Source organism: Gymnoscopelus braueri, assembly GCF_963280865.1.
Source record: "Gymnoscopelus braueri genome assembly, chromosome: 24".
In the NCBI taxonomy this organism is placed as follows: domain Eukaryota; kingdom Metazoa; phylum Chordata; class Actinopteri; order Myctophiformes; family Myctophidae; genus Gymnoscopelus; species Gymnoscopelus braueri.
This window is the reverse complement of record NC_137626.1, coordinates 13,820,974-13,842,897: the sequence shown is the minus strand read 5'-3', so window position 1 is coordinate 13,842,897 and position 21,924 is coordinate 13,820,974. Positions and strand designations below refer to the sequence as shown.

The window sequence follows — 21,924 nt, the reverse complement described above, 5'->3', positions numbered from 1 at the left end:
GGACCCCAATGGAAACAAGCCAATGGCTTTCTTAATTCCTATTAGCTGACCTTGTATTGAACTGTACTTTCATGTGCTTTTTTCTGCAACCTTCTAAAAAAGTATTCAATTTATCTGTGTTGTCACTTCCAATTTCACTTGTTTAATCTGTATCCTGTGTCTGAGTTATCTGAAGAGCTGGAGAGACTCCTGTTACTGAACAAACACTCTATAGCGATGAGTGCTATCAGAATATAGAGCTATTTAAAAGGTCAAACTAATGGGGGTCCGTGGCCTATCAAACAGGGGGGGTCTTTGAAATAAATAAAAAAAAGGTTGAGAATCACCGTATTACAGTAGGTAACTCATTACATTATTGTTTGATAATGTGAGTTCCACAGTGAGCCAAAAATATCCCAGAACGGGATCATACCTCATTAAATCAAAACACCATATGCTCTCTTAGGGAGCCTGTATTTCCTGGGTTCAAAGGCCACACGCAGGCTTATATTTTCCCTTCCCAACATGACAGCTGAAAACCTCACCCCGTAAGAAGATTCCATCGCGCCGGTTCACCTCGAGTTCTCCTGAGGCTTTCTTGCACGCACGTGAGAGAACAAGAGAGAGATAGAGAGAGAGAGAGAGAGAGAGAGAGAGAGAGAGAGAGAGAGAGAGAGAGAGAGAGAAACTAAGTACATGTACTCAAGTATACTGTACTTAAGTACAATTTTGAGGTATTTGAGTATCTTGAGTATTTTCCTATTCTTTTACTTCTATTCCACTACAACTCAGAGGCAAATATTGTACTTTACTCCACTACAATAATCTGAAAACTTTAGTTACTTTGCAGATATAAATGATTACAGTATAAAACATATATTAACCACTTTAGTCCTATTTTATGCCTAGGCCATTTGAAAATAGCCGATCTACAAGCTTGTTGTGAGCTTGTAGATCTGCTATTTTCAAACATTTCAGTACTTTACTCAAGTACATTTTGAGGTACAGTGTACAGAGTACAGAGAGAGAGAGAGAGAGAGAGAGAGAGAGAGAGAGAGAGAGAGAGAGAGAGAGAGAGAGAGAGAGAGAGAGAGAGAGAGAGAGAGAGAGAGAGAGAGAGAGAGAGAGAGAGAGAGAGAGAGAGGTGGTGGAAAGTAACTAAGTACATGTACTCAAGTATACTGTACTTAAAGGCATACTAGGTAACGTTTTCAACAAAACTAAAGTTAAATTGTATATCTTTTGTGAGTGGCAAAAGTTTCACAACACCCACTCCATGAATTTCACCCCCGGAAGCCTTTTATTTATATATTTTATATTGAACGTGGACTGGGGGGACTTTCCCGGGGAAATGACGTCATCTGGCCGGAAAACGGAGGTGGAAATGCACTGGTTTCCTGTTTGGCCAGGAACTACCACAACGGTTTCCTGTTTGGCCAGGAACTATCGCGCTAATAGCAAAAAGGAACCTCACGCTGATTTTAAGAGAATGTAGGATTAGAAGATCGAAAAAGAACAGAAAAAGAAAGCACAGCTCATGGTAACTAATGCTCCACTGGCTAAGAGAAACGATCCGTAGATAGTATAAAACAATTAAAAGATCGCTTTTTGAAACGCTTCCGGCTTCCGGTGAAAACGAATGGAATTCTGGGTAATCGAGGACACGGAAATTGTATGCAGTGACGGTAGTGACCAGCAGAGGTTGCTAAAAATCGTTAGTTGTGAATTTGCATTGTACAACTTTAAGTACAATTTTGAGGTATTTGAGTATCTTGAGTATTTCCAATTATTTTACTTCTACTCCACTACAACCCAGAGGCAAATATTGTACTTTACTCCACTACAATAATCTGAAAACTTTAGTTACTTTGCAGATATAAATGATTACAGTATAAAACATATATTAACCACTTTAGTCCTATTTTATGCCTAGGCCATTTGAAAATAGCCGATCTACAAGCTTGTTGTGAGCTTGTAGATCTGCTATTTTCAGTACTTTACTCAAGTACATTTTGAGGTACAGAGTACAGAGTACAGAGGAGAGAGAGACAGAGAGAGAGAGAGAGAGAGAGAGAGAGAGAGAGAGAGAGAGAGAGAGAGAGAGAGAGAGAGAGAGAGAGAGAGAGAACCCGGGGCACTTGTACTCTCTACATCTGTTGGGGAGAGTCTAAGGTCTACAGTCGGGTCAGAAGCCTGACGCCCACGGAAATGTTTATTCAGCCTCGCCGAGTCCCATATTGGGCGTGTTGGTAGCTCGACTATTACCATTTAATCTCTTTAATTTGCACTTACGGGCGTATACAAAGACAAACTAAACCTGGAACAATGTATTTTTTTTTCTCCCAGAGATAAAATATTCACAGTAGTTACGAATGATATTCAGGGTGATTCTTCTATAAAGCACAATCTAAGTCAGTGGTTCTCAACCTTTTTCATATCAAGGTCCATTATTTATTCAGCATTTGAGCCATGGAACCACCGTTTGATGAGATTTAGCCTCTCAGACCCCAAACTTTGAATATGTTGTTATCGGTGGATAAGATTTCGTCCACAATTCCATGCTGTATTGATGTTGGTACCATAGGAGAGATAACAGACACAATTTGATCAAAATATATATTTTTTAAAATTATTAAGTAATGCAGTTTAACAATAATTTAACTCTTGAGAGTATAAAATGAATTTGGTTTCATTTTACACTCTCAAGAGTTAAAGATCTATAAAGGTCCATTTGGTTACCAACTCTCCATCATTTAGCTGGGGACCACCTGGAACCCCCTTAAGGACCACTGGTGGTCCCCGGACCTCTAATTGAAAACCACTGCTCTAAGCTGCTCAATGATAGCCTGTATGGCTCCAGACCATAGACCACACAAAGCATTAAGGTCGTAACACACGGCAAGCGGTTCACACGGGCGGTACCGCTCGGATCAGCGGTGATCAACCCAGAAGAGAAGATTTGTGTTAAAAAATAACCAAAATGATCCAAAATTGTCCAAACATAGCAGAAGTGACGCGCCGTGAGCTTGTATATCTGCTATTTTTGAATAGCCAAAGTATATAACATGGATAAAGTGGTTAAAATGACTGTGATGCGAATGACTAATGAGGACCCCCTGGAGGCCCTCCAAAGGACCCCTGGGGGTCCCCAGACCCCACTTTGAGAACCAACACCATAGATCTCAGGCATAATAGCCCGGACAACCAACCACCTTGCCTTCCATTTGGGTCTCGTTAAATCGCAGTACAAGTGTACCTTAAAACCTCTGAACAAAACACAACACCAAACAATGACGTTTATTTTTTTTCTCCCCTCAAGATAAAACATTCCCTGTGACTTTTCTAAGCACACTCAAGCTGTTAGGTTAAATGGTATTTCTTTGTGCTAACCTGGCCCCTGCCAGACAGTTCAATGAGACGGTAGTTTGTCACGAGTGCCAGACACTAACGTTTATAGCGCTGTGGCCCCACTTGTCGCGGCGCAGCCAAAAAACCAAGGCTGCGGTCGTTGACATTGTCTTAAGATAAAGCGCAGGGCTGCTCCCCTGACAGAGATTTCGACATTAGACGAGCTTAGACGAGCTTATTAGACATTTTCAGAATGCCTAAAGCTTTTTTTTCATCCAGGTGAAATGTATTGCATTATACCTGCATTATACCTTTTGTAACTGCTAAAACTGTATAGTATTCATTACAATTCAATAAGTGGCTCAGGAGGTACAGTATAGAGTGGAACCAGAGAGTTCCCTGCTCAATCCCTGGCCCCTCCTGGCTTCCTTGAGCAAGGCACTGAACCGCGCTGACATGAGTAGGATTGTCCTTTGCATCGTTTGTTTGTGTGTGTGTGTGAGACGTGTGTGATGTGTGTGTGTGTGTGTGTGTGTGTGTGTGTGTGTGTGTGTGTGTGTGTGTGTGTGTGTGTGTGTGTGTGTGTGTGTGTGTGTGTGTGTGTGTGTGTGTGTGTGTGTGTGTGCGTGCGACGCCGACGTGCGTGCGTGTATAAATGGGTGAATGTCATGCATATTGTAAAGTGCTTTGGGGATTGATTGATGGATTAATTGATTGAATACCTTATTAATCACTTAAACCCCATATGGTTAGAGCGGAGTCCGTCAGAGCTCCATGCTTAGTGTCTTTTACTGTTCTCTGTTATTGTGGAGAAAGCTTTCGCTGAAAATAGCTGCGCTTTGCAACGCCAAACGTGTTGTGAGCTTGCCGATCTGAAGTACAGAGGTACAGTTATACAATAATGTTAAAAGGATAACACAAAAAAGCTCCTGTGAATTCAATTCATCAAGACATACAGCATAAAGCCTCTATACAAGAAATCATCAATACTAGGAGCATTAAAAGTATAGTTACAGAAAAACAGTGGGGGGGGCATTTCTGTTGGAAAGCTAGAAGACTTGCCTAGGTCCAGTTGAGAGGCATTTTTATGTGTTTAACCAGGCAATCCCCATCTCCTTAATTCACCACCTCATCATACTATAATTCAGTGTCAGCAAATTCCAATATTCGGCTTTGAACTTGAGTTCTTCACGACGCACGCAGGACTGTCTAAATCCATTCAAATCAGAAATAAAAAAAACGTGTGTGTTCTTGCGGGTGGGTGGACTTTCTCTCTCTCTAATGTATTGATTTTCACACTCATGCACACACCCTTTGTGCTCTTATTACGCCGTTTCATGTTATTCTAAAAAAAGAAAACGCAAATGTTGGCCATAGCCAGGAGCGATACACGGTTTTACACCAGGGGAAATAGATTGGAGGCAATTGGAACACACATCATAACACACTGCTCAACCTAAGGTTGACTGCCTGGCCTGTTCGTACAGTAACCATCCTGATGAAGTGGAATTGAAAAGGCTGCGTGGGTCAGTCATGCTTGCACATTATTAATGATGGCTTTGATACCGAGCAATGTCGTTTTGTTCAAAGAGATGGAAACCCCCCCCCCCCCCTTCCCCACCACATTGAAAAAAATCTGCTGTATAATTTCAAAGTCGACATCGCTTGTCATCGTGAAAATAATGCCGGTTTCCAGCAAATGTAATTTGAGCGATCCAATGTTTTCCTCTAAAAGACGTGATTCACTCCCTTAACAGAGGGTGTGTATGGGAACACTCAGAGGCATCATCGCTGTCGAGGGGAAACCTTGTATTTCCATATTTATTAACTGAATGCCGCTACATGTACTTTGTCGCTCAAGACTGTCACACAACGGTATGCCACACTGTTGCTTGTAGATCTGCTTTGATATTATTGTATATGTGCTGCGGCTGATAACAATCCCCAATAGATTGATCAGCCGGCAGGCTAAGCCTGGGAGATAAAACTGTCTGTATGACGCGCATAAAAGACTCGGTCCAAACGAATGCTCACGTTTAAAATGCTCTACTTTCAGTGTCACCAATTACTACAACTAGTCCATACCCGGTCGACCCATCCGCGGGGGGATATGCGCACATGATCTGGCAACCCGGGGAGCCATTCATCCCATAGCTCGCGGGGCCATCCCACAGCTGCTGGGCAGCCGTAACCATGGCGACATTCTTTTATATAAAAACGCGAATAAACAGCTGACAATTTCAAAGCAATAGCTCCAGCCACTGAGGAGAACCGGGCAGAACAATTTTGGTCTCACCACATTTTGGTCTCACCGGAGGTGAAAAACCAGCCATAAAGGTGAGCAGGTGAGTGCCATTATTTATAGCCGCTGGAGGCCACCCACAGAGACACACCTCAACAAGGTGCCAATGAGGTGCCTGCATCTATCAAGCCAATAATCCAATCCAGTGCACAATACAAATATAAACCCTCATTTGGCTCCTACAATAATGTATATATGATTATGTACAAATCATGTGTGGACCCCAGCTTGGTGAGTGAGGCCCATTGGATCAATTGAGACACAAGTTATTTTTGCACGGTACATACAAGGTTTCCCGCTGTGACAATATTCCATTTCATACGGTTGTTTGCTGGGCTGTTTGTTGACGTTCCGGCTTAGGAGAAGAAGGTACTGAAGTTGTTTTGATAGGGAGAGATTACTGGGCACAGCAGGGCCACTTTGCTGTGAATTTGCCAAAAATGTTCTCGTCAGCCGTCACCAATCATGGCTTTAAGCCATTAAGACCGGGAAAGCATCTGTGTAATTGTTTTTTATTTCTTTGGGCTATTCAAAAATAGCAGATATACAAGTTCATGCGAGCTTGTATATCTGCTATCATTGAAAAATCTTGAAAATGTGTTCAAATCTTTGAATATATATTTTTTAAAGCGAACATGTTTAGCTCTGTTACAACTTCTGGGGGTCCCTGGAACAAAATATTTTGAGATGGGGGTCCACGGCCAAATACATATAAAAGACAATGAGAACCGCTGATATTATAGCAACATACGTTTTTTTCAAAAAAGACATTTGTAGAATCCCCAGAAGCAATAAAGATTAAAACAATTATATATTCAAAGATTTGCAAAAAAAAATCATGCTTTTTCAAAAGCACTCGGTGTGCATATGAGCTTGTATATCTGCTATTTTTTTTAATAGCCAAAGAAATCTTAAAATGACACACAGATGCGTTCCCGGTCTTAATGGCTTAAAAACCTACCGCCCTGTTGTACTGATACATTTTAGGTCTTTTGATCTGGAATTAAACCTCGCCCATTTGTAAATAAAAATGTCCTCCTCCTCAAAAAATGAATGATTGCAACGTACAGTGTGAAGGATTTGGGGAAACTAGTCATTCCACTAGAATACTACCTCCATCACCTCCCAGGCCATTTCTTCTCCTCCCTACAAATGACAGTGCTTCGGGATAACACTTGATCATCCTCTTTTACTTCCTTTGCCTTTCCTTTAACTCTGCGATTTAAAAGGGAAAGTGGGTCGTCTAGTCTTCACTCAGTGTTTAATGCATCCCATCCAGGAACGCATCTGTGTCATTTTAGATTTCTTTGGCTATTCAAAAATAGCAGAAATAACGAGCTTGTAGATCTGCTCTTAGAAAAAACTTGAAAATGTATGCAAAACTTATCGAATATATAATATATATATTTTTTTAAATATACTGTATATATTAACTCTTTGACTGCGGACGACGCGATAACGCGTCAAGTGCTACTTTGTCCAGTTGGCCGTCGACGCGTTCGACGCGCTGGACGCGCGTTCATTGTTTAATCTCTGATTGCGCTATGCTGCTTAATATTCAATGTTATTCTCGAGTTCCACTTACTTCACGGACATCTGCATCCGGTTTCATGACCTGGATTCCGTTTCCGGTTTTTGATTTTTTTCCCCAGTAATTTTCGTCCAAAATAGGTAAATAAACGATTTTTCACACGGTATAACGGACAAACGGACAGTTTCTCTTCTATAATCTATGGTCTGGGTGACGATCAGTCATCGCTGTCGTGTATCACATCATAATTTTTGCCGATCAAAACAATCTGGGACGACGTCACATCCGGTTTCATGTTTTTCCCTGTCTAATCTATCAAGAAGGGTGAGAGAGACCCAACGACCTGATCACGCTGTCATGTGCTGCTCTCTAGTGGCGGATTTGTGCTGGGTCTTTAAATTATGTGTCCTTAAATTATTTTCATGAGAAAAATTCAAAATATAAAAATAAAAAAACACGAAAATTGCTGGCACTGGGGGAGTACTTTATGAAAATACTCTGGCAGTCAAAGAGTAAAAGAAAGTGTATTTAAAAAAAATATGCAGGATGAATTAAACGAGTGAAGAAAACTAATTGGATGAAATCGATAACATGTAATGTACGAACCTGCAATAAAGTATATATATTAACTCTTTCAGTGCCAATGAAAAAAAAAAAATATTGCGAACTGTGACAACTTTTTTTGTAAAAGTTAAAAAAAAAGTGCTTATGAAGCGAGATATAGCCTTTTTCAGTTATAGGTTAAAGAAAGCGTGGATGGAGCTGCAAATCTTCAGATAATGATATCTTGGGTTCTGAACACTTAAAAAAAAAAAAATTAAACTCGGGATTTCTTGTTCTGTTACTGAGGGTACAACCCTAAAACTTGGGTTATATATTTTTTTCTCCACAGTTTAGTCGTTGTGCCAATTGATTCCTCCCCACACACGTCTGTGTTGTCACTGCTGTCGTACCTATCCTACTGACTCACCTGCCAGTGAGGAGCCCGCACCGGGAGGACGTAGAGCCTTCGTCCTACTCCTCCCGCCCAACACTCCCCGCTGACAGGTGCCCCCCCTCCCCCCCACCCAGCCCGTAGGAGTATACGTGCACTGGGCTGTGAACACGTTTGAGATGTTTCAAGTGGGCTCTGATCCAGAAAGCCTTGAGAACAACTGACCATGGATGATTGCCGAGGTTTTATCTGGTTAAAACTCTAAAATGTCCCAGGTTTTTCAACATTCGCTTTGAAATTGTCCTGGTTTTCGGCACAATTAAAAATAATAACACTCGAGTTGAGTGCTTATACATCGATTGATGTTCCGTTCTGGTGCAGACAGGCACTAGGTGTTCTCTAAGTGCTAACATAATGGTCCCCCATCCTGATGAAAACACCAGGCGAAAAGAAAAAGATGCGACGCATTGTGAGCATAATAGATCTGCATTTTTTTTTTGCTATCAATCAAGTAATTAAAGCAGCACTATGTAACTTTTTTTTAATGAATAAAATGTTTTGGTAGAGTATGTTAATACAATAAAACGTATAAAGTGGTTCTCCAACTTTTTCATGTCAACGACCCCCCAAATTGATATATATATTTGGCCGCGGACCCCGATCTGAAACATTTTTGATATTTCAAACAAATTCAAAAATAGCAGATCTACAAGCTCGTGTGACGCTGTGTTGCGTCACTATAGCACAGACTCCCGTTGTAAGAATGGAATGCGGAAATGCTCTCAATGAGTAAGTTCCAATGTTTGGAACTACACAGGAGGCAACGTCCCGCTTTGCGGCGAGATCAAAGCAACTCTCTCTATATATATATATAACGCTGGTAGTACCGATAAGCTCTTTGAAATGGAAAGCACGCCATCATGCTCAAGATATGCATCTTTTCACCCAGCTGTGCCTCTTCATCTCCCAGCCCTCAAGAGAAGCGATGTACCGCAGTGGTTCCCAAACTTTTTCAAATTGACATGCATTTGGCCGCGTACTCCCATCCGAAAACGTTTTGTGCTGCAGGGACCCCCAGAAGGACGAAGAAGAGAAGATTTAAAAAAAAAAAAAACGAAAACTTAAAAAAAAATATATATTTTCAAGAATAAGAGATGTACAAGCTCATAGATCTGCTGTTTTTGAATAGCCAACATATGAATGGATAACGTGGTTAAAATGATTGTGATGCTATATTAATTACTTTTGCTGGGGACCCCCTTGAATAGCCCCCCCCTCCCACTTAATTAAAGAAGCAATACCACAGTGTAGAAATACTCTGTTTTAAAAGTCCTGTGTTAAAAAACATTTACATGAGTAAAAGTATACAAGTATCGTATAGGCTATACTCTTTTGTATATATTTTTTTATACGTTCCTATATTTTTTTGTTGAAAAGAACAGAATAGCCAATCTACAAGCTTGCATCATGACGCGTTTTGTAGAGCTTGTAGATCTGCTACTGTATATAGCGAGGTCTCCCCCCCCCCCCTGTTTGCCCCAATGAAGGGCGGCAGAAACATGTTGGCTGTTACATTATGAACCATAAGACTGACATTAACCCATTCCATCCGGGAAAGGCTTCTCTGTCATTTTGAGATTTCTTTGGCTATTCAAAAAAAAGCAGATCTACAGGCTTGTAGATCTGCTATTTTTGAGGGGGGAAATTGTGGGGGGGAAAAAATGTGTGCAAATATTTGAATACATATTTTTTAAACATTTTGTAAAATATTTTGTTCCAGGAATCCCCAGAAGCAAAGATTTGTGTTACAAATATACGCTTGAATATTTGAATAATTGAATTGGTTTTTCAAAAAAATAGCAGATCTACAAGTTCATCGCGGCACTCGGTGCCGCGCTATGAACTTGTATATCTGCTATTTTTGAATAGCCAAAGAAATCCCCAAAAACGACACAGTCAGATGCTTTCCCGGTCTAGATGGGTTAAAGCTTTTTAACTTCACGAAAAGTGCCTTGGACTTTTGTGGTTTGCCTGGAGGTTTTTTATCCTGTTTTTTTGTTTTTTTTAGCCAAAGTGCACCTTCAAATAATTCACCAGACTTGAACATGGAGGGCGTTGGAGAGAAACTTGATTAACCCCTGTGTCACCCAGGGGAAATGAAGGCTGGGTATGTGATGATAAACATATAGGCTATGATGTGTTTCTTTTTTTTTTGTCAAATTAAATTTAAAAGTTGCAACTTCAAACTTAGATATAGAGCTGTGGTGGAAAAAGTATACTCAATTGCTTTACTTACTGTAAGTAAACATATCTATACTGCAATGTAGAAATACTGAAGATGCAGAGCGTCCCATTTCAAGTGTATAAGCATCTTTTGAAAATAGCAGATGTACAAGTTCACAATGCGACGCATTGTGAACTTGTTGATCTGCTATTTTCAAAAGATTTGTATACGTTTGAGAACTTGAAATGGGACATTCAGCATAATGAGTACTTTTACTTTTGGTACTTTGAGTACATTTAGATGCCAATGCTTTTTGTACTTTTACTCAAGTACATTTTGAATATCAGACTTTTAGTTGTAACAGAGTATTTCTATATGGCAGTATTGATACTTTTACTCAAGTAAAAAATGGGAGTACTTTTTCCACCACTGCTATTGGGTGGGAGAGGGGAGGGGTATGTGTTTCATGATTTTTTTTGTTACGCTATTTACATGTTTATAACAAAAAAAAGCTAAATGAAGTTGTAAAAAAACTCAAAAAAATGCAACTTCTGAGCACGATAGTGACCCGAGTGGAGTGGAGAAAAGAGCAATGCGGTGGCTTGTTAATTCGTAATCACAGAGACTAAATGATTGAATGCGACTGAGTGGCATGGGACATATGCAAAAAGAGAGGGCCACAGATGCTCCCCTAGTGCCAGAGGGGGGCTTCCCGGAATGGGGGCAACTCACCGCCTTCTCGCAACAAACACACGCCTTTTTATGCATGAGCACATGGACTAAAGCAAAAGATAAAATCTCACGACTCATGTTTGTATTCTTTTTTATTATTATTTATTTGTCATGAATTCATTTGATGTATCCCTCTGTGTTTTTTTTTCGTATTTTGCTTTATGATTGATGTGCCTTCATATGTAGTACAATGTATTGTATACGCCTAAATGCATCATCTTAATTTTGATTAAAAACATGAATTAAAAAAAGTTTGTATCTCTAATATTTTATGATCAATGAAACATAATAGGCAAAACGTTTACTTTTCAGGAAATGGGGGGGAATAATAACCTGTGTTCCAATGGATCCAATGTATGTGTGTGCGTGCGTGCGTGCGTGCGTGCGTGCGTGCGTGCGTGCGTGCGTTTATGCGAGTGTCTTGTGTGCTGGTATGTGGGTGTGTTACTGTATGTGCAGAACACACAGCGTTATCTGCTCACTTATAATCCATATTTTTTGCCTCTCTGGGTACTGTGGTACTGCTTTCTGTTGTTAATTTACAAATGAAAACAGCCAAGTTCAGTGCAGGATACACCTGGTACTAATAAAAAGCAAATGTGATGCATCATCTGATATGTCAATATTTACAACAAAGTGTAATTTATGAAAAACAAGCAGAAAACACTCATCCGCTTGCCGGGGGTTAATGTGTTCAGGTTTTGGTACCCAGCATTGGCCGGGTTATTTGGTTGTTTGGCCGGGTTATTTGGTTGTTTGGCCGGGTTATTTGGTTGTTTGGCCGGGTTATTTGGTTGTTTGGCCGGGTTATTTGGTTGTTTGGCACGTCAGTACTGTGACGTCAGACATGACCATATTTATTATGTATTAGTTATTATTGTGGGCTCGCTGCACCACTTAGTGCAATAATATCATTGTACTTGGCGGCCAGTCTATGACGTCAGCACTATGATGTCACACCGGTGACATCAGAGATCTCCATTCATGAGCATAAAAGGGACACACTTGTGGGAGGAGAGAGGAACTGTGCTGTACAAGAGGAACAACAAAAAAGCATTTTGGCAACCGAGAGTCCAGAGCAGTCCTACTCCTAAGGGCGAGCAAGTTGTACGTCGGAGCCGAGAGTGTCGGAACCGGCAGTGCCAACACAGCAAGTGAAGAGCCCTTGATGTCAGTGTCCACTGGCCCCGGGGAGGAGCCGCCTGCGGCGACGGTCATGTCTTCTCCGTCCTACAGGTTGTGGCGGAAATACGTGTCACTAGCCGTGCTGGTGGTGCAGGCCGTGACCCTGGTGCTCACCATACGCTACTCGCGCACCCAGCAGGAGGACGGGCCCCCCTACCTGGCATCCTCCGCCGTGGTGTCGACCGAGCTGCTCAAGATCTTCACCTGCGTCCTGTTCATCTTCGGAGAGCAACGGTTCAGTGTCGCGTCACTGCACCGTGTATTCAAGGAGGAGATTGTGGGTGAACCCGTGGAGACCCTGAAGTTAGCCATTCCCGCCGGCATCTACACCCTGCAGAACAATCTGCTCTTTGCTGCTTTGTCCAACCTGGACACTGCCACCTACCAGGTGACGTATCAGCTGAAGATCCTCACCACCGCGCTGTTCTCGGTCTCCATGCTGGGAAAGAGGCTCCGGATCCACCAGTGGCTCTCCATGCTCATACTGATGGCCGGTGTAGTGCTGGTCCAGTGGCCCACTGGACCGGTCGTCTCTACAGGCCCACTGAATCAGCGATCTGCAGGCACCCAGTTCATAGGACTGGTGGCTGTGCTGATCGCCAGCATCACCAGTGGTTTTGCCGGGGTTTACTTTGAGAAGATTGTGAAGAAGACCAAAAGCAGCCTGTTGGTTCGTAATATACAGCTCGGTTTGTTCAGCGTTGCGTTTGGCTCTATTGGGATGATGGTGTATGATGGACGCAGGGTGATAGAGTCTGGAATATTTCAAGGCTACAACAGCATCACGTGCACAGTCATAGTCTTGCAGGCTCTGGGTGGCTTGCTTATATCGGCCGTCATAAAATATGCCGACAACATCCTCAAAGGGTTTGCTACCTCCCTGTCAATCATCTTGACCGCATTCATTTCATATTTCTGGTTAGATGACTTTCATCCCACTGGTGCTTTCTTCCCAGGAGCGATTCTGGTCATTGCTGCCACATTTCTCTACAGCTACGAGCGCAGTCCTGCTGCCAATCGCCCCCAAAATATAGACGGCCAGAGAATCCAGGTTTGAACTCTACTACCACCTGAAGAGCAGTGGTGCACTGCATTTACTCAAGTACTGTACTTAGGTACAATTTGGAGGTATTTTTTTACTTACCTGGAGTATTTCCAATTTTCTATACTCCACTACAAATATTTGAAAACTTTATTATTTGAAATCACTGCATGGCTTCTCTACGGCACTGTTTCTCGGCATAGGACGGTCCAAATGGACCCTTACAGGTCAGTAACTCTTGAGAATGTACAAATGGAACCAAATGAACTTGTAAGTAGGGTGGCCACCAGCAGGATCTCAGAAAGGAGGACACTTTTGCCGGGCATGCTGTGTGGGTAACCAACATGGACCTGCGCATGTGTTTACACCAGTGGTTCTCAAACTTTTTAACGCCAAGGACCCCAAAATTGATGTATGATGTATTTAGCTGCCATCATCGTTCCTATTCAGGTCAGCCTGCACTGACCTGGAATTGAAGTGGGCAAAAACAAATCAGTCTTCATTACATGTCCTTTTCAAAAAGATCTTTCCCCAGCCAGGAGAAAATATTAAGCCGAGCTCGAGCAATAATTACACCCCTTGGAGTATAATCGCACGGCCCACCACCTGAGTGTTCATTCCACTGTTGATTAACCCCATGGTGTCCCTATTTTAGGGCCATGTTTTTATATAGGTGGTTTTGTTTCAAAATGTGACAAAAATAACAGATATAGACGCTCACAAAGTGTTGCGTCACGACCCGCTGTGCTTCAGTCTTAAGTGGTTCACTGAGTTAATTTACGTCTCAAGCCAAATTCACACCAGCAGTATACTGTTGTTTAAAGTAATAGGTAACGTTTTCAACAAAACTAAAGTTAAATTGTATATCTTTTGTGAGTGGCAAAAGTTTCACAACACCCACCCCCGGAAGCCTTTTATTTATATATTTTGTATTGAACGCTGTCGGGGGGGACTTTCCCGGGAAAATGACGTCATCTGGCCAGAAAACGGAACTACCGCAACGGTTTCCTGTTTGGCCAGGAACTACCGCGCTAATAACAAAAAGGAACCTCACGCTGATTTTAAGAGAATGTAGGATTGGAAGATCGAAAAAGAACAGAAAAAGAAAGCACAGCTCATGGTAACTAATGCTCCACTGGCTAAGAGAAACGATCCGCAGATAGTATAAAACAATTAAAAGATCGCTTTTTGAAACGCTTCCGGCTTCCGGTGAAAACAAATGGAATTCTGGGTAATCGAGGACTACGGAAATTGTATGCAGTGACGGTAGTGACCAGCAGAGGTTGCTAAAAATCGTTATTTGTGAATCTGCATTGTACAACTTTAAGGAGACAGAGGGAGTAAGGGAAGAGGGCACGATTTGTGCTGGGAGAGAATTAAGGCAAGAGTGTCTGTTGTTGTTCTGTTTTTGTGTTATTTTATTTGTACTCATCTGGAACATTGACCAAATTATCTGTCAATCTTTTATTGTTTTATATTTTACAGTTGTTGGTTATACTCTGATGTGATTGGCATGTTACCAAAAAAAATCCAATAAAAATAGTTTTTTGTTTGTATGACCAAGTTCTAATGTGTGATTTGTGAAAGGAGAAAATAGCCTATATCTACAAGCTCTCAATGCGTCACTGAGAACTTGAATCCATGCATGAGCACAAGCTTCCACATTCATGCGACAACAAACAAGGGACATTTCTTTGGTTCTCTTCAGTTATTCGTCAACATTCTGAACGCATTGTGCAAAAAAAAAACTTTCGCCCTCTGTGAGATTTGATGCCGACGGGCCTCTGGGGGAAAAGTAAATAATGAAAAACGTATACAGAGTATAATTGCTTCCCCCTCATGTGTGATTTTTGTCCCGACTCGTCTCATCCTTTCCTTTCCATCTCTCCTCGTCTCCTCCACTTCCTTCCTTCCTTTGCCGGTTTGCTCCCGACAATGTAAATCATATCAATTCAATTAACCCATTCAATCCGGAAACGTATCTGTGTCATTTTAGATTTCTTTGACTATTCAAAAATAGCAGATATACAAGCTCATAGCGCGGCTTTTTTTATCGTGAAAATGTGTGCAAATCTTTGAATATATATATTTTTAAAGCGAACGGTTTTAACTCAAATCTTTGCTTGGGTCCCTGGAACAGAATATTTTGAGATGGGGGTCCGCGGCCAAATACATATCATTTTGGGGGTCCTTGACATGAAAACGTTTGAGAACCACTGATATAGAAATATACGTTTTTTTTTTTTTTAACGGTTAGGATTTAGAAGACATTTGTAGAAAATATATTCAAAGATTCGCACAAATTTTCACGATTTTTCAAAAGTAGCAGATCTACAAGCTCGTAGCGCGGCACTCGTAGATCTTCTATTTTTGAATAGCCAAAGAAATCTAAAATAACAGAGATGCTTTCCCGGATTGAATGGGTTAAATCAACGATTGCCGTTTTGTTCCAAGATTCTGAATCAAGGGTGGTGGGGAGAAGGGAAAAAAAAGAATCTGGAGTTGACCATTTCAAACCGTTCATTCCCTATCTGTCTGGCTGAATCGCAATATGGTAAACGACACACGGCACAAGAGGGGAAAAAAGCAATTCAAAAAGCGTTTCCTCTGAGAATGAACCCCCCCCCTCTCCCCCCCCCTCTCCCCCCCCACCCCCCCCTTTGGGGCGAAAGTTCCTTTTTTTTCCTTCAATCGGGAGGATTATCTGGACATGGACCACAAAAGAATGCTCTGTGGATTCATTTCTTTGGAGTGTATTGGACATCCTATATCGTCCGCTGTCCGGTGGAAACCTTGTGTTTTGTCCGAAACTGTTGCTTTTTTCAGCACATGGAGAAAAGAAACCTGCGTTCCAATTGGATCCGATGTAGTTGTTATTGAATCACAAAGCTCTAGTTAATACCTTTCATTGGTTCAATATTTATAAAACAATATTCATTTATAAAATATTTATAATATTTATAAACTCAAAACTAACCTAAAATAATTCCTGTCCTCAAAATACAAAGAGAACATAGTTTAACTACTTGAACACCTTGATAGTAGAATCCTCTGCCCCCACCCTTCCTTTCTCTGTAAATATACCTTAGGATTCTACTGAGCTTCGTTTCAATACAGTATTCAATCAATCAATCAAAACTACTTTCACTTTAGCTGTAAACATTTGTTTTATGGCAAAATAGCCGATCTAAAATCTCATCGTGAGCTTGTCTTGTAGATCAGCTATTTTTGCTACTTTTCTATGACACTGTTGTATGACAAAGTAGAACATTAATTTACCAAAAAAACTACAGTTGAAATATGGAGATACGAGGTTTCTGCTCAACAGCGACGCTATCTTCTGACATACAATGTTGCCCAATGATGCAGAGAAACGTGGCCAGACTGAGGCAATATGAACACTGTTGACCTGTCTGCTATCAACATGTACAGCTGGCATCACACACACACAGAGAGAGAGAGAGAGAGAGAGAGAGAGAGAGAGAGAGAGAGAGAGAGAGAGAGAGGGGTGGTGGAAAGTAACTAAGTACATGTACTCAAGTATACTGTACTTAAGTACAATTTTAGAGTAGAGAGTAGAAAAGAGAAGATAACTCCTTTTTTCTCCTGACAATAAAGCTGGGAAACGGATGCCTCGCTGGCATTTTGTAAAAAATAAACGATTGCAACCCCCAGGAAACTGCAAGCTTTGTATTTGTATTATTAGCATGTGTCATACAAGCAGGTATGAAGTGGAAGTGAAAGACTGTTGGTGCTTTCCACTCGCCTCATTCTCAAGGTTTTTGAATTATCAACACTGTTATAATAATTTTGAGTCCCCTTAAATTGTTGTTCAGGTATTACTCAATTCAAACCAAACATTAGAACCACTTTTCTACCATTCAATCCAAGAACGCATACATGTGTCATTTTAGATTTTAGCTATAGCAATTATATTATACTTTGGACATTCAAAAATAGCAGATGTACAAGCTCATTTTGGAAAAACCTTTGAAAATGTGTGCAAATATATGAGTAATTTCTATTTTAAAGCGAACATTTGTCTTATTAATATTTTGAGATGGGGGTCCACGACCAAATACATATCATTTTGGGGGTCCTTGACATGAAAAAGTTTGAGTTTGAGAACCACTGATTATAAGCAACATAAGTTTTTTCAATAAACTGTTAGGATTTAGAAGACATTTGTGGAATCCCCAGAAGCAAAGATTTGAGTTAAAATGTTCGCTTTAAAAAATATATATATTCAAAGATTTGCACAAATGTTCATGATTTTTCAAAAATATTTGCTGATCTGCAAGCTCGTTATGAGCTTGTATATCTGCTATTTTTGAATATCCCAAAGTATAAAATAATGGTTATAGCAAAAAAAAATCTAAAATGACACATTATGCGGTTAAGTAGCCGTGGTAACCAATAGTTCCCAAGCCATGTGCATGCATCATAGAGGTATAATATAACTAGAGGGCGGATTGCCAGCTATCATTTCAATGAATGTGCTCACTGGCGTTTTGAAGCACCCGGAAACCTGCCGGAAGTAGAATTATTGGTTCGATTTTGACCCCCCATAGAGTTATGAGCATGCGCACTAGTGTCCTTTTTGCGTTCTACGGCAGCCCGTGTGTCAAGGATTGAACGCGAGATATTTATTAAATACACTCGAGATGCATATTTATATGTAAATGCATATGTATGTATGTATAATATGTTTACATATTTATATGTATAAATATAAATATATCTCAGTATGTTTTGCGCGTGCATGTATTTCTCCCCGCCTGCAGTTCCAGCTTTGGCCACTGGGGTGGCAGCTTCAATGTTTCTCAGCAACTCTGGGGGCTTGATGCCCATAGGTCAGGAGCCTATCTTCTCTTTCTGTAGCATGAGGCGGCTTGATGCACAGTACACCCCCTGGACATGACGCTAATATGTCACACAGACGTATACCCCTAACCCCCAGCCCTTGATGCTGAATGCCAAGCAGGCCGGGGAGGCATTGGGTCCCATTTTTATAGTCCTGTATGATTCGGCCAGGGATTGAAACCTGACCTCCCAGTCTCAGGGCAGACATTCTTAACCCATTAAGACCTGAGGCGATTCTTAAAAAATGTTTTCTAAATCCTAAAGGTCCTTACACACCGGGGCGATTTTTTTCATGCGAATAATACGTTTTTTTTAAAAAACCTTATAAAGTCAATGCAAGCTTCCACACCAGTTTCGCGGAGCGAAAAAAGTGTCTTTTAATTATTCGGAACGAGTCCGAATTTTGCGTATATTCGCATATTCGCCGGTGTGTAACCGCCTTAACAGGGGCAGGGGGGGGCAAACCAGCGACCTTCCTTTTCCCCAGGCAACCCACTCAGTTACAGCCTCCAGTGTGTGACCAGGGAAGAAAAGTGTGAAGCCAGCATAGATGTAAAATGTATTCTGTAGATTCAAGGTTCCAGGGGGTCCCCAGCGAAATGTGTTAATAACAATCAGTTTAACCCCTTTATCCATATTTCATACGTTGGCTATTCAAAAATAGCAGATATACAGGCTCACAGCACGACACAAAGTGATGTGCTGCGAGCTTGTACATCTGTTATTTTTTAAAAAATTTTAAAAATCTTGAAAGTCTTAACATTTTGAATAATGTTGATCTTTTTTTTAACACAAATCTTCTCTTCTGGGGGTCCCTGGCACAAAACATTTTCCGATGAGGGTCCGCGGCCAAATACAAATCAATTTGGGGGTCCTTGACATGAAAAAGTTTGAGAATCACTGGTCTATGACATATCTATGACGTATGTGGCAAGGGTTCAACCCAATCGATTCCATTATGACATTAAACATTCAAATAAATATATCAAACAATATGTATATGAAAAAGAGGAGGAATTTTGTGGAGGTTCACAAAAACGAAATGTAGAAAATCACTCTTACTTCATTACTATTATTAAACCCTATTTTTGGTTTTGTTCTGTGCATCGCTTTCAAAAAGGTGGAAATAATGTTGGAGAGCACTAGATTTATTATGAATAGCCGGATCTCTGGTGATTACGTACCGCTGTTTGATAAATCCACTTAAACCTCAACAGGCTGTGATGTTAATAAGAATTAAGCCACTCTCAAACTGGGAAGTGTTTGTTTTTGTATTTCCTACACGGATCCCTTTGTTGAACTGGGGGTTTATTATGAATTGCTATTGACTTGAAAAAACAATATAAAGTCTATTTATATTTACTTCATTTCACCAGGCAGTCCCCCAGGGCTCTATACTGGATCTACTCCTTTTTTCCCTCGACACCAAATCTCTTCGCCTTAGAAGCTCACAACATGTCGCGTTGCGAAGCATTGTGAGCTTGTTATCTGTATACAGTATATCGTCTCTGTCAGTTGGAAACCTCACATGTCCAAAACTGTTCAAAAATAGCAAAAGTAGCATATCTACAAGCTTGCAGATCTCCTTCTTTTGATGCTTTTGTCTGACGCTGTAGTATGATCAAATAGGGCATTAATTACGAAAAAACACAAAACGAATATGGAGATAAGAGATTTCGGCCCGACAGCGACAATATTTGTTTCATCTCTTTAGCTTCTGCTCTCACGCATACCTCTGTATTCTCTTTCTTCTCACAGGAATACTACAAAATGATGGAGCGCGCACGAAAAAAACTTTCACCCACTTCTTTACACATGTAAACCTGTGATGTGACAAGAGCCAATTCAGATTCTTGTACTGTAAATCGCCTATATGTTGTATCAAATATTCGCCCCAGAATAAGCACGCTAAAATTCATGTGGTTAGTTAACTTAAAGCTGCACTATGTAACTTTCCTCTTCTACCCCGGATTTGAACCCGGTTTCCTGCGCAAGTGCTGACATTTTTACCTTTGAGCTATTAGAGCCTGCCTGCTTGCTCAGGGGATAAATTGAATCTTGACCATCAGGTCAAAATTCGTGTCAGATCCTGTGTCTAGGTGAGACATGACCTTTGACACGATCTAAATGTCTCCATAGAAGAGCAGGGAGATAAGTTATATTGTATTAACACACTCTACCATACAGATTACCATGAAATATTAAAGAAAAGTACCGCAATTTGCCATGTATGGCTGTCCTTTAATATATTTTGATGAGAAATATTTGTAATGGAATTATATCGGGTAAAATATACCCAACGTTAGTGATGGTGTGACAATTTTCAACATTAGGGTTCTAGGGTTAAATAAAAGAGTACCGCTTTAATGTGCATTCTCATCAGGCCCGGATTTATAGGAGTTGAGGCCCGTGGGCTAGAGTAATTTTCAAGGTCCCCCTGGCACGCATGCACTCGCGCGCCCCTTTTCGGGTTTTTTCGGGTTGTTTTTCTTTTTATTTCGGGTTTAATTCGGTTATTTCGGTCCAAAAAAAATGTACTCCTTGAAGTGGAGTAGTATACATATCAATTTGATCATAAAAAATAAAAAAAATGCAGCCCACCCTAGCCCAACGGTAAGTCCGGCCCTGATTCTCATCTGTGAACCTGCATCGTTACTTGCGAGACAATCACAGGAGTTTGTGGCAACCAGTGTGGACCTGGTCAGTGATTTACTCTGACAAGGCGCCCTGGCGTTTTCACACATATTATCCCTGGTGTTGCCCCATGTCAGTGCACGTGGCCCACACTGGCATGTCCCTCCGTACCCTCATGCACACCCTCTTCTGTAAATCACTACATCATGGACCATCTGGGACCACAGATATAGTCTTCAAACATCCTGGCAGAGCCCCAGTGCAGTACATAGATATATATGATACAGTAAGAATTGTAAGTTGTCACAGCGGAAAATCCCTGCGCGGCATTCAAATAAAACGGATCAGTTATAAACGTGCTATTCTGAGCTGTAATAATGACAGAGAGACCATTTAATATATTACACAGGATCCTTTGCAAACCATCGTTGAAGGGAAAGCTCGATCTAAGCTCCACATGACTTAGAAATTCAATGTATAAAGATACATGCCGTTTTGGAGCAAAGTGAAGAATGAGGTGTCATCTTCATCGGATATGATTTGGACTTATCGACTTTTCATTGTATTCTGGCAGCTAAATTGAACAGTGCGTCCCAGGAACAGCAACCATGCTAAACAGATTAATAATAACAGAGTAATCTCGTGCAGTACGGTGCTAACGGTGGCAAGAAACTCTATTCACAAATTCTCCATTTCCAAGGAAACTCCTACACGACCAGTAGTGGAAGAAGTACTCAAATGTTTTACTTAAGTAAAAGTATCAATACTGCAATGTAGAGGAAGTACTCTGTTACAAGTAAAAGTCCGGAATTAAAAATGTACAAAAGTAAAAGTACAAAAGTATTGGTATCCAAATGTACTTAAAAGTACCAAAAGTAAAACTATAAAAACACGTTTGAAAATAGCAGATCTAAAATAGCTCACAACGCTTCACGATGTGACGCTTTGTGAGCTTGTAGATCGGCTATTTTCAAATAGCCTAGGTATAAAACAGGGCTAACGTGGTTAATGTATGTTTTATAATATAATAATTTATATCTGCATAGTAACTAATAACTAAAGTTTTCAAATAATTGTAGTGGAGTAAAAGTACAATATTTGTCTCTGAGATGTAGTGGGGTAGAAGTAAAAGTATAGACAATTTGAATTA

The 21,924-nt window shown here is 40.7% G+C and overlaps 2 protein-coding genes across 2 annotated transcripts in view; one reads left to right on the top strand and one right to left on the bottom strand.

Annotated features, from left to right (window-relative positions):
• The window catches only part of LOC308080684 (protein NLRC3-like), a 414,646-nt gene that overhangs the window by 167,637 nt on the left and 225,085 nt on the right, over positions 1–21,924 (bottom strand). The window lies entirely within an intron of this gene.
• LOC308080486 (UDP-N-acetylglucosamine transporter-like) lies at positions 12,267–13,292 on the top strand (the record flags this gene model as incomplete). Its single annotated transcript, XM_080422384.1, has 1 exon — positions 12,267–13,292. The coding sequence occupies one exon, from the start codon at positions 12,267–12,269 to the stop codon at positions 13,290–13,292; it is 1,026 nt and encodes a 341-aa protein (XP_080278510.1).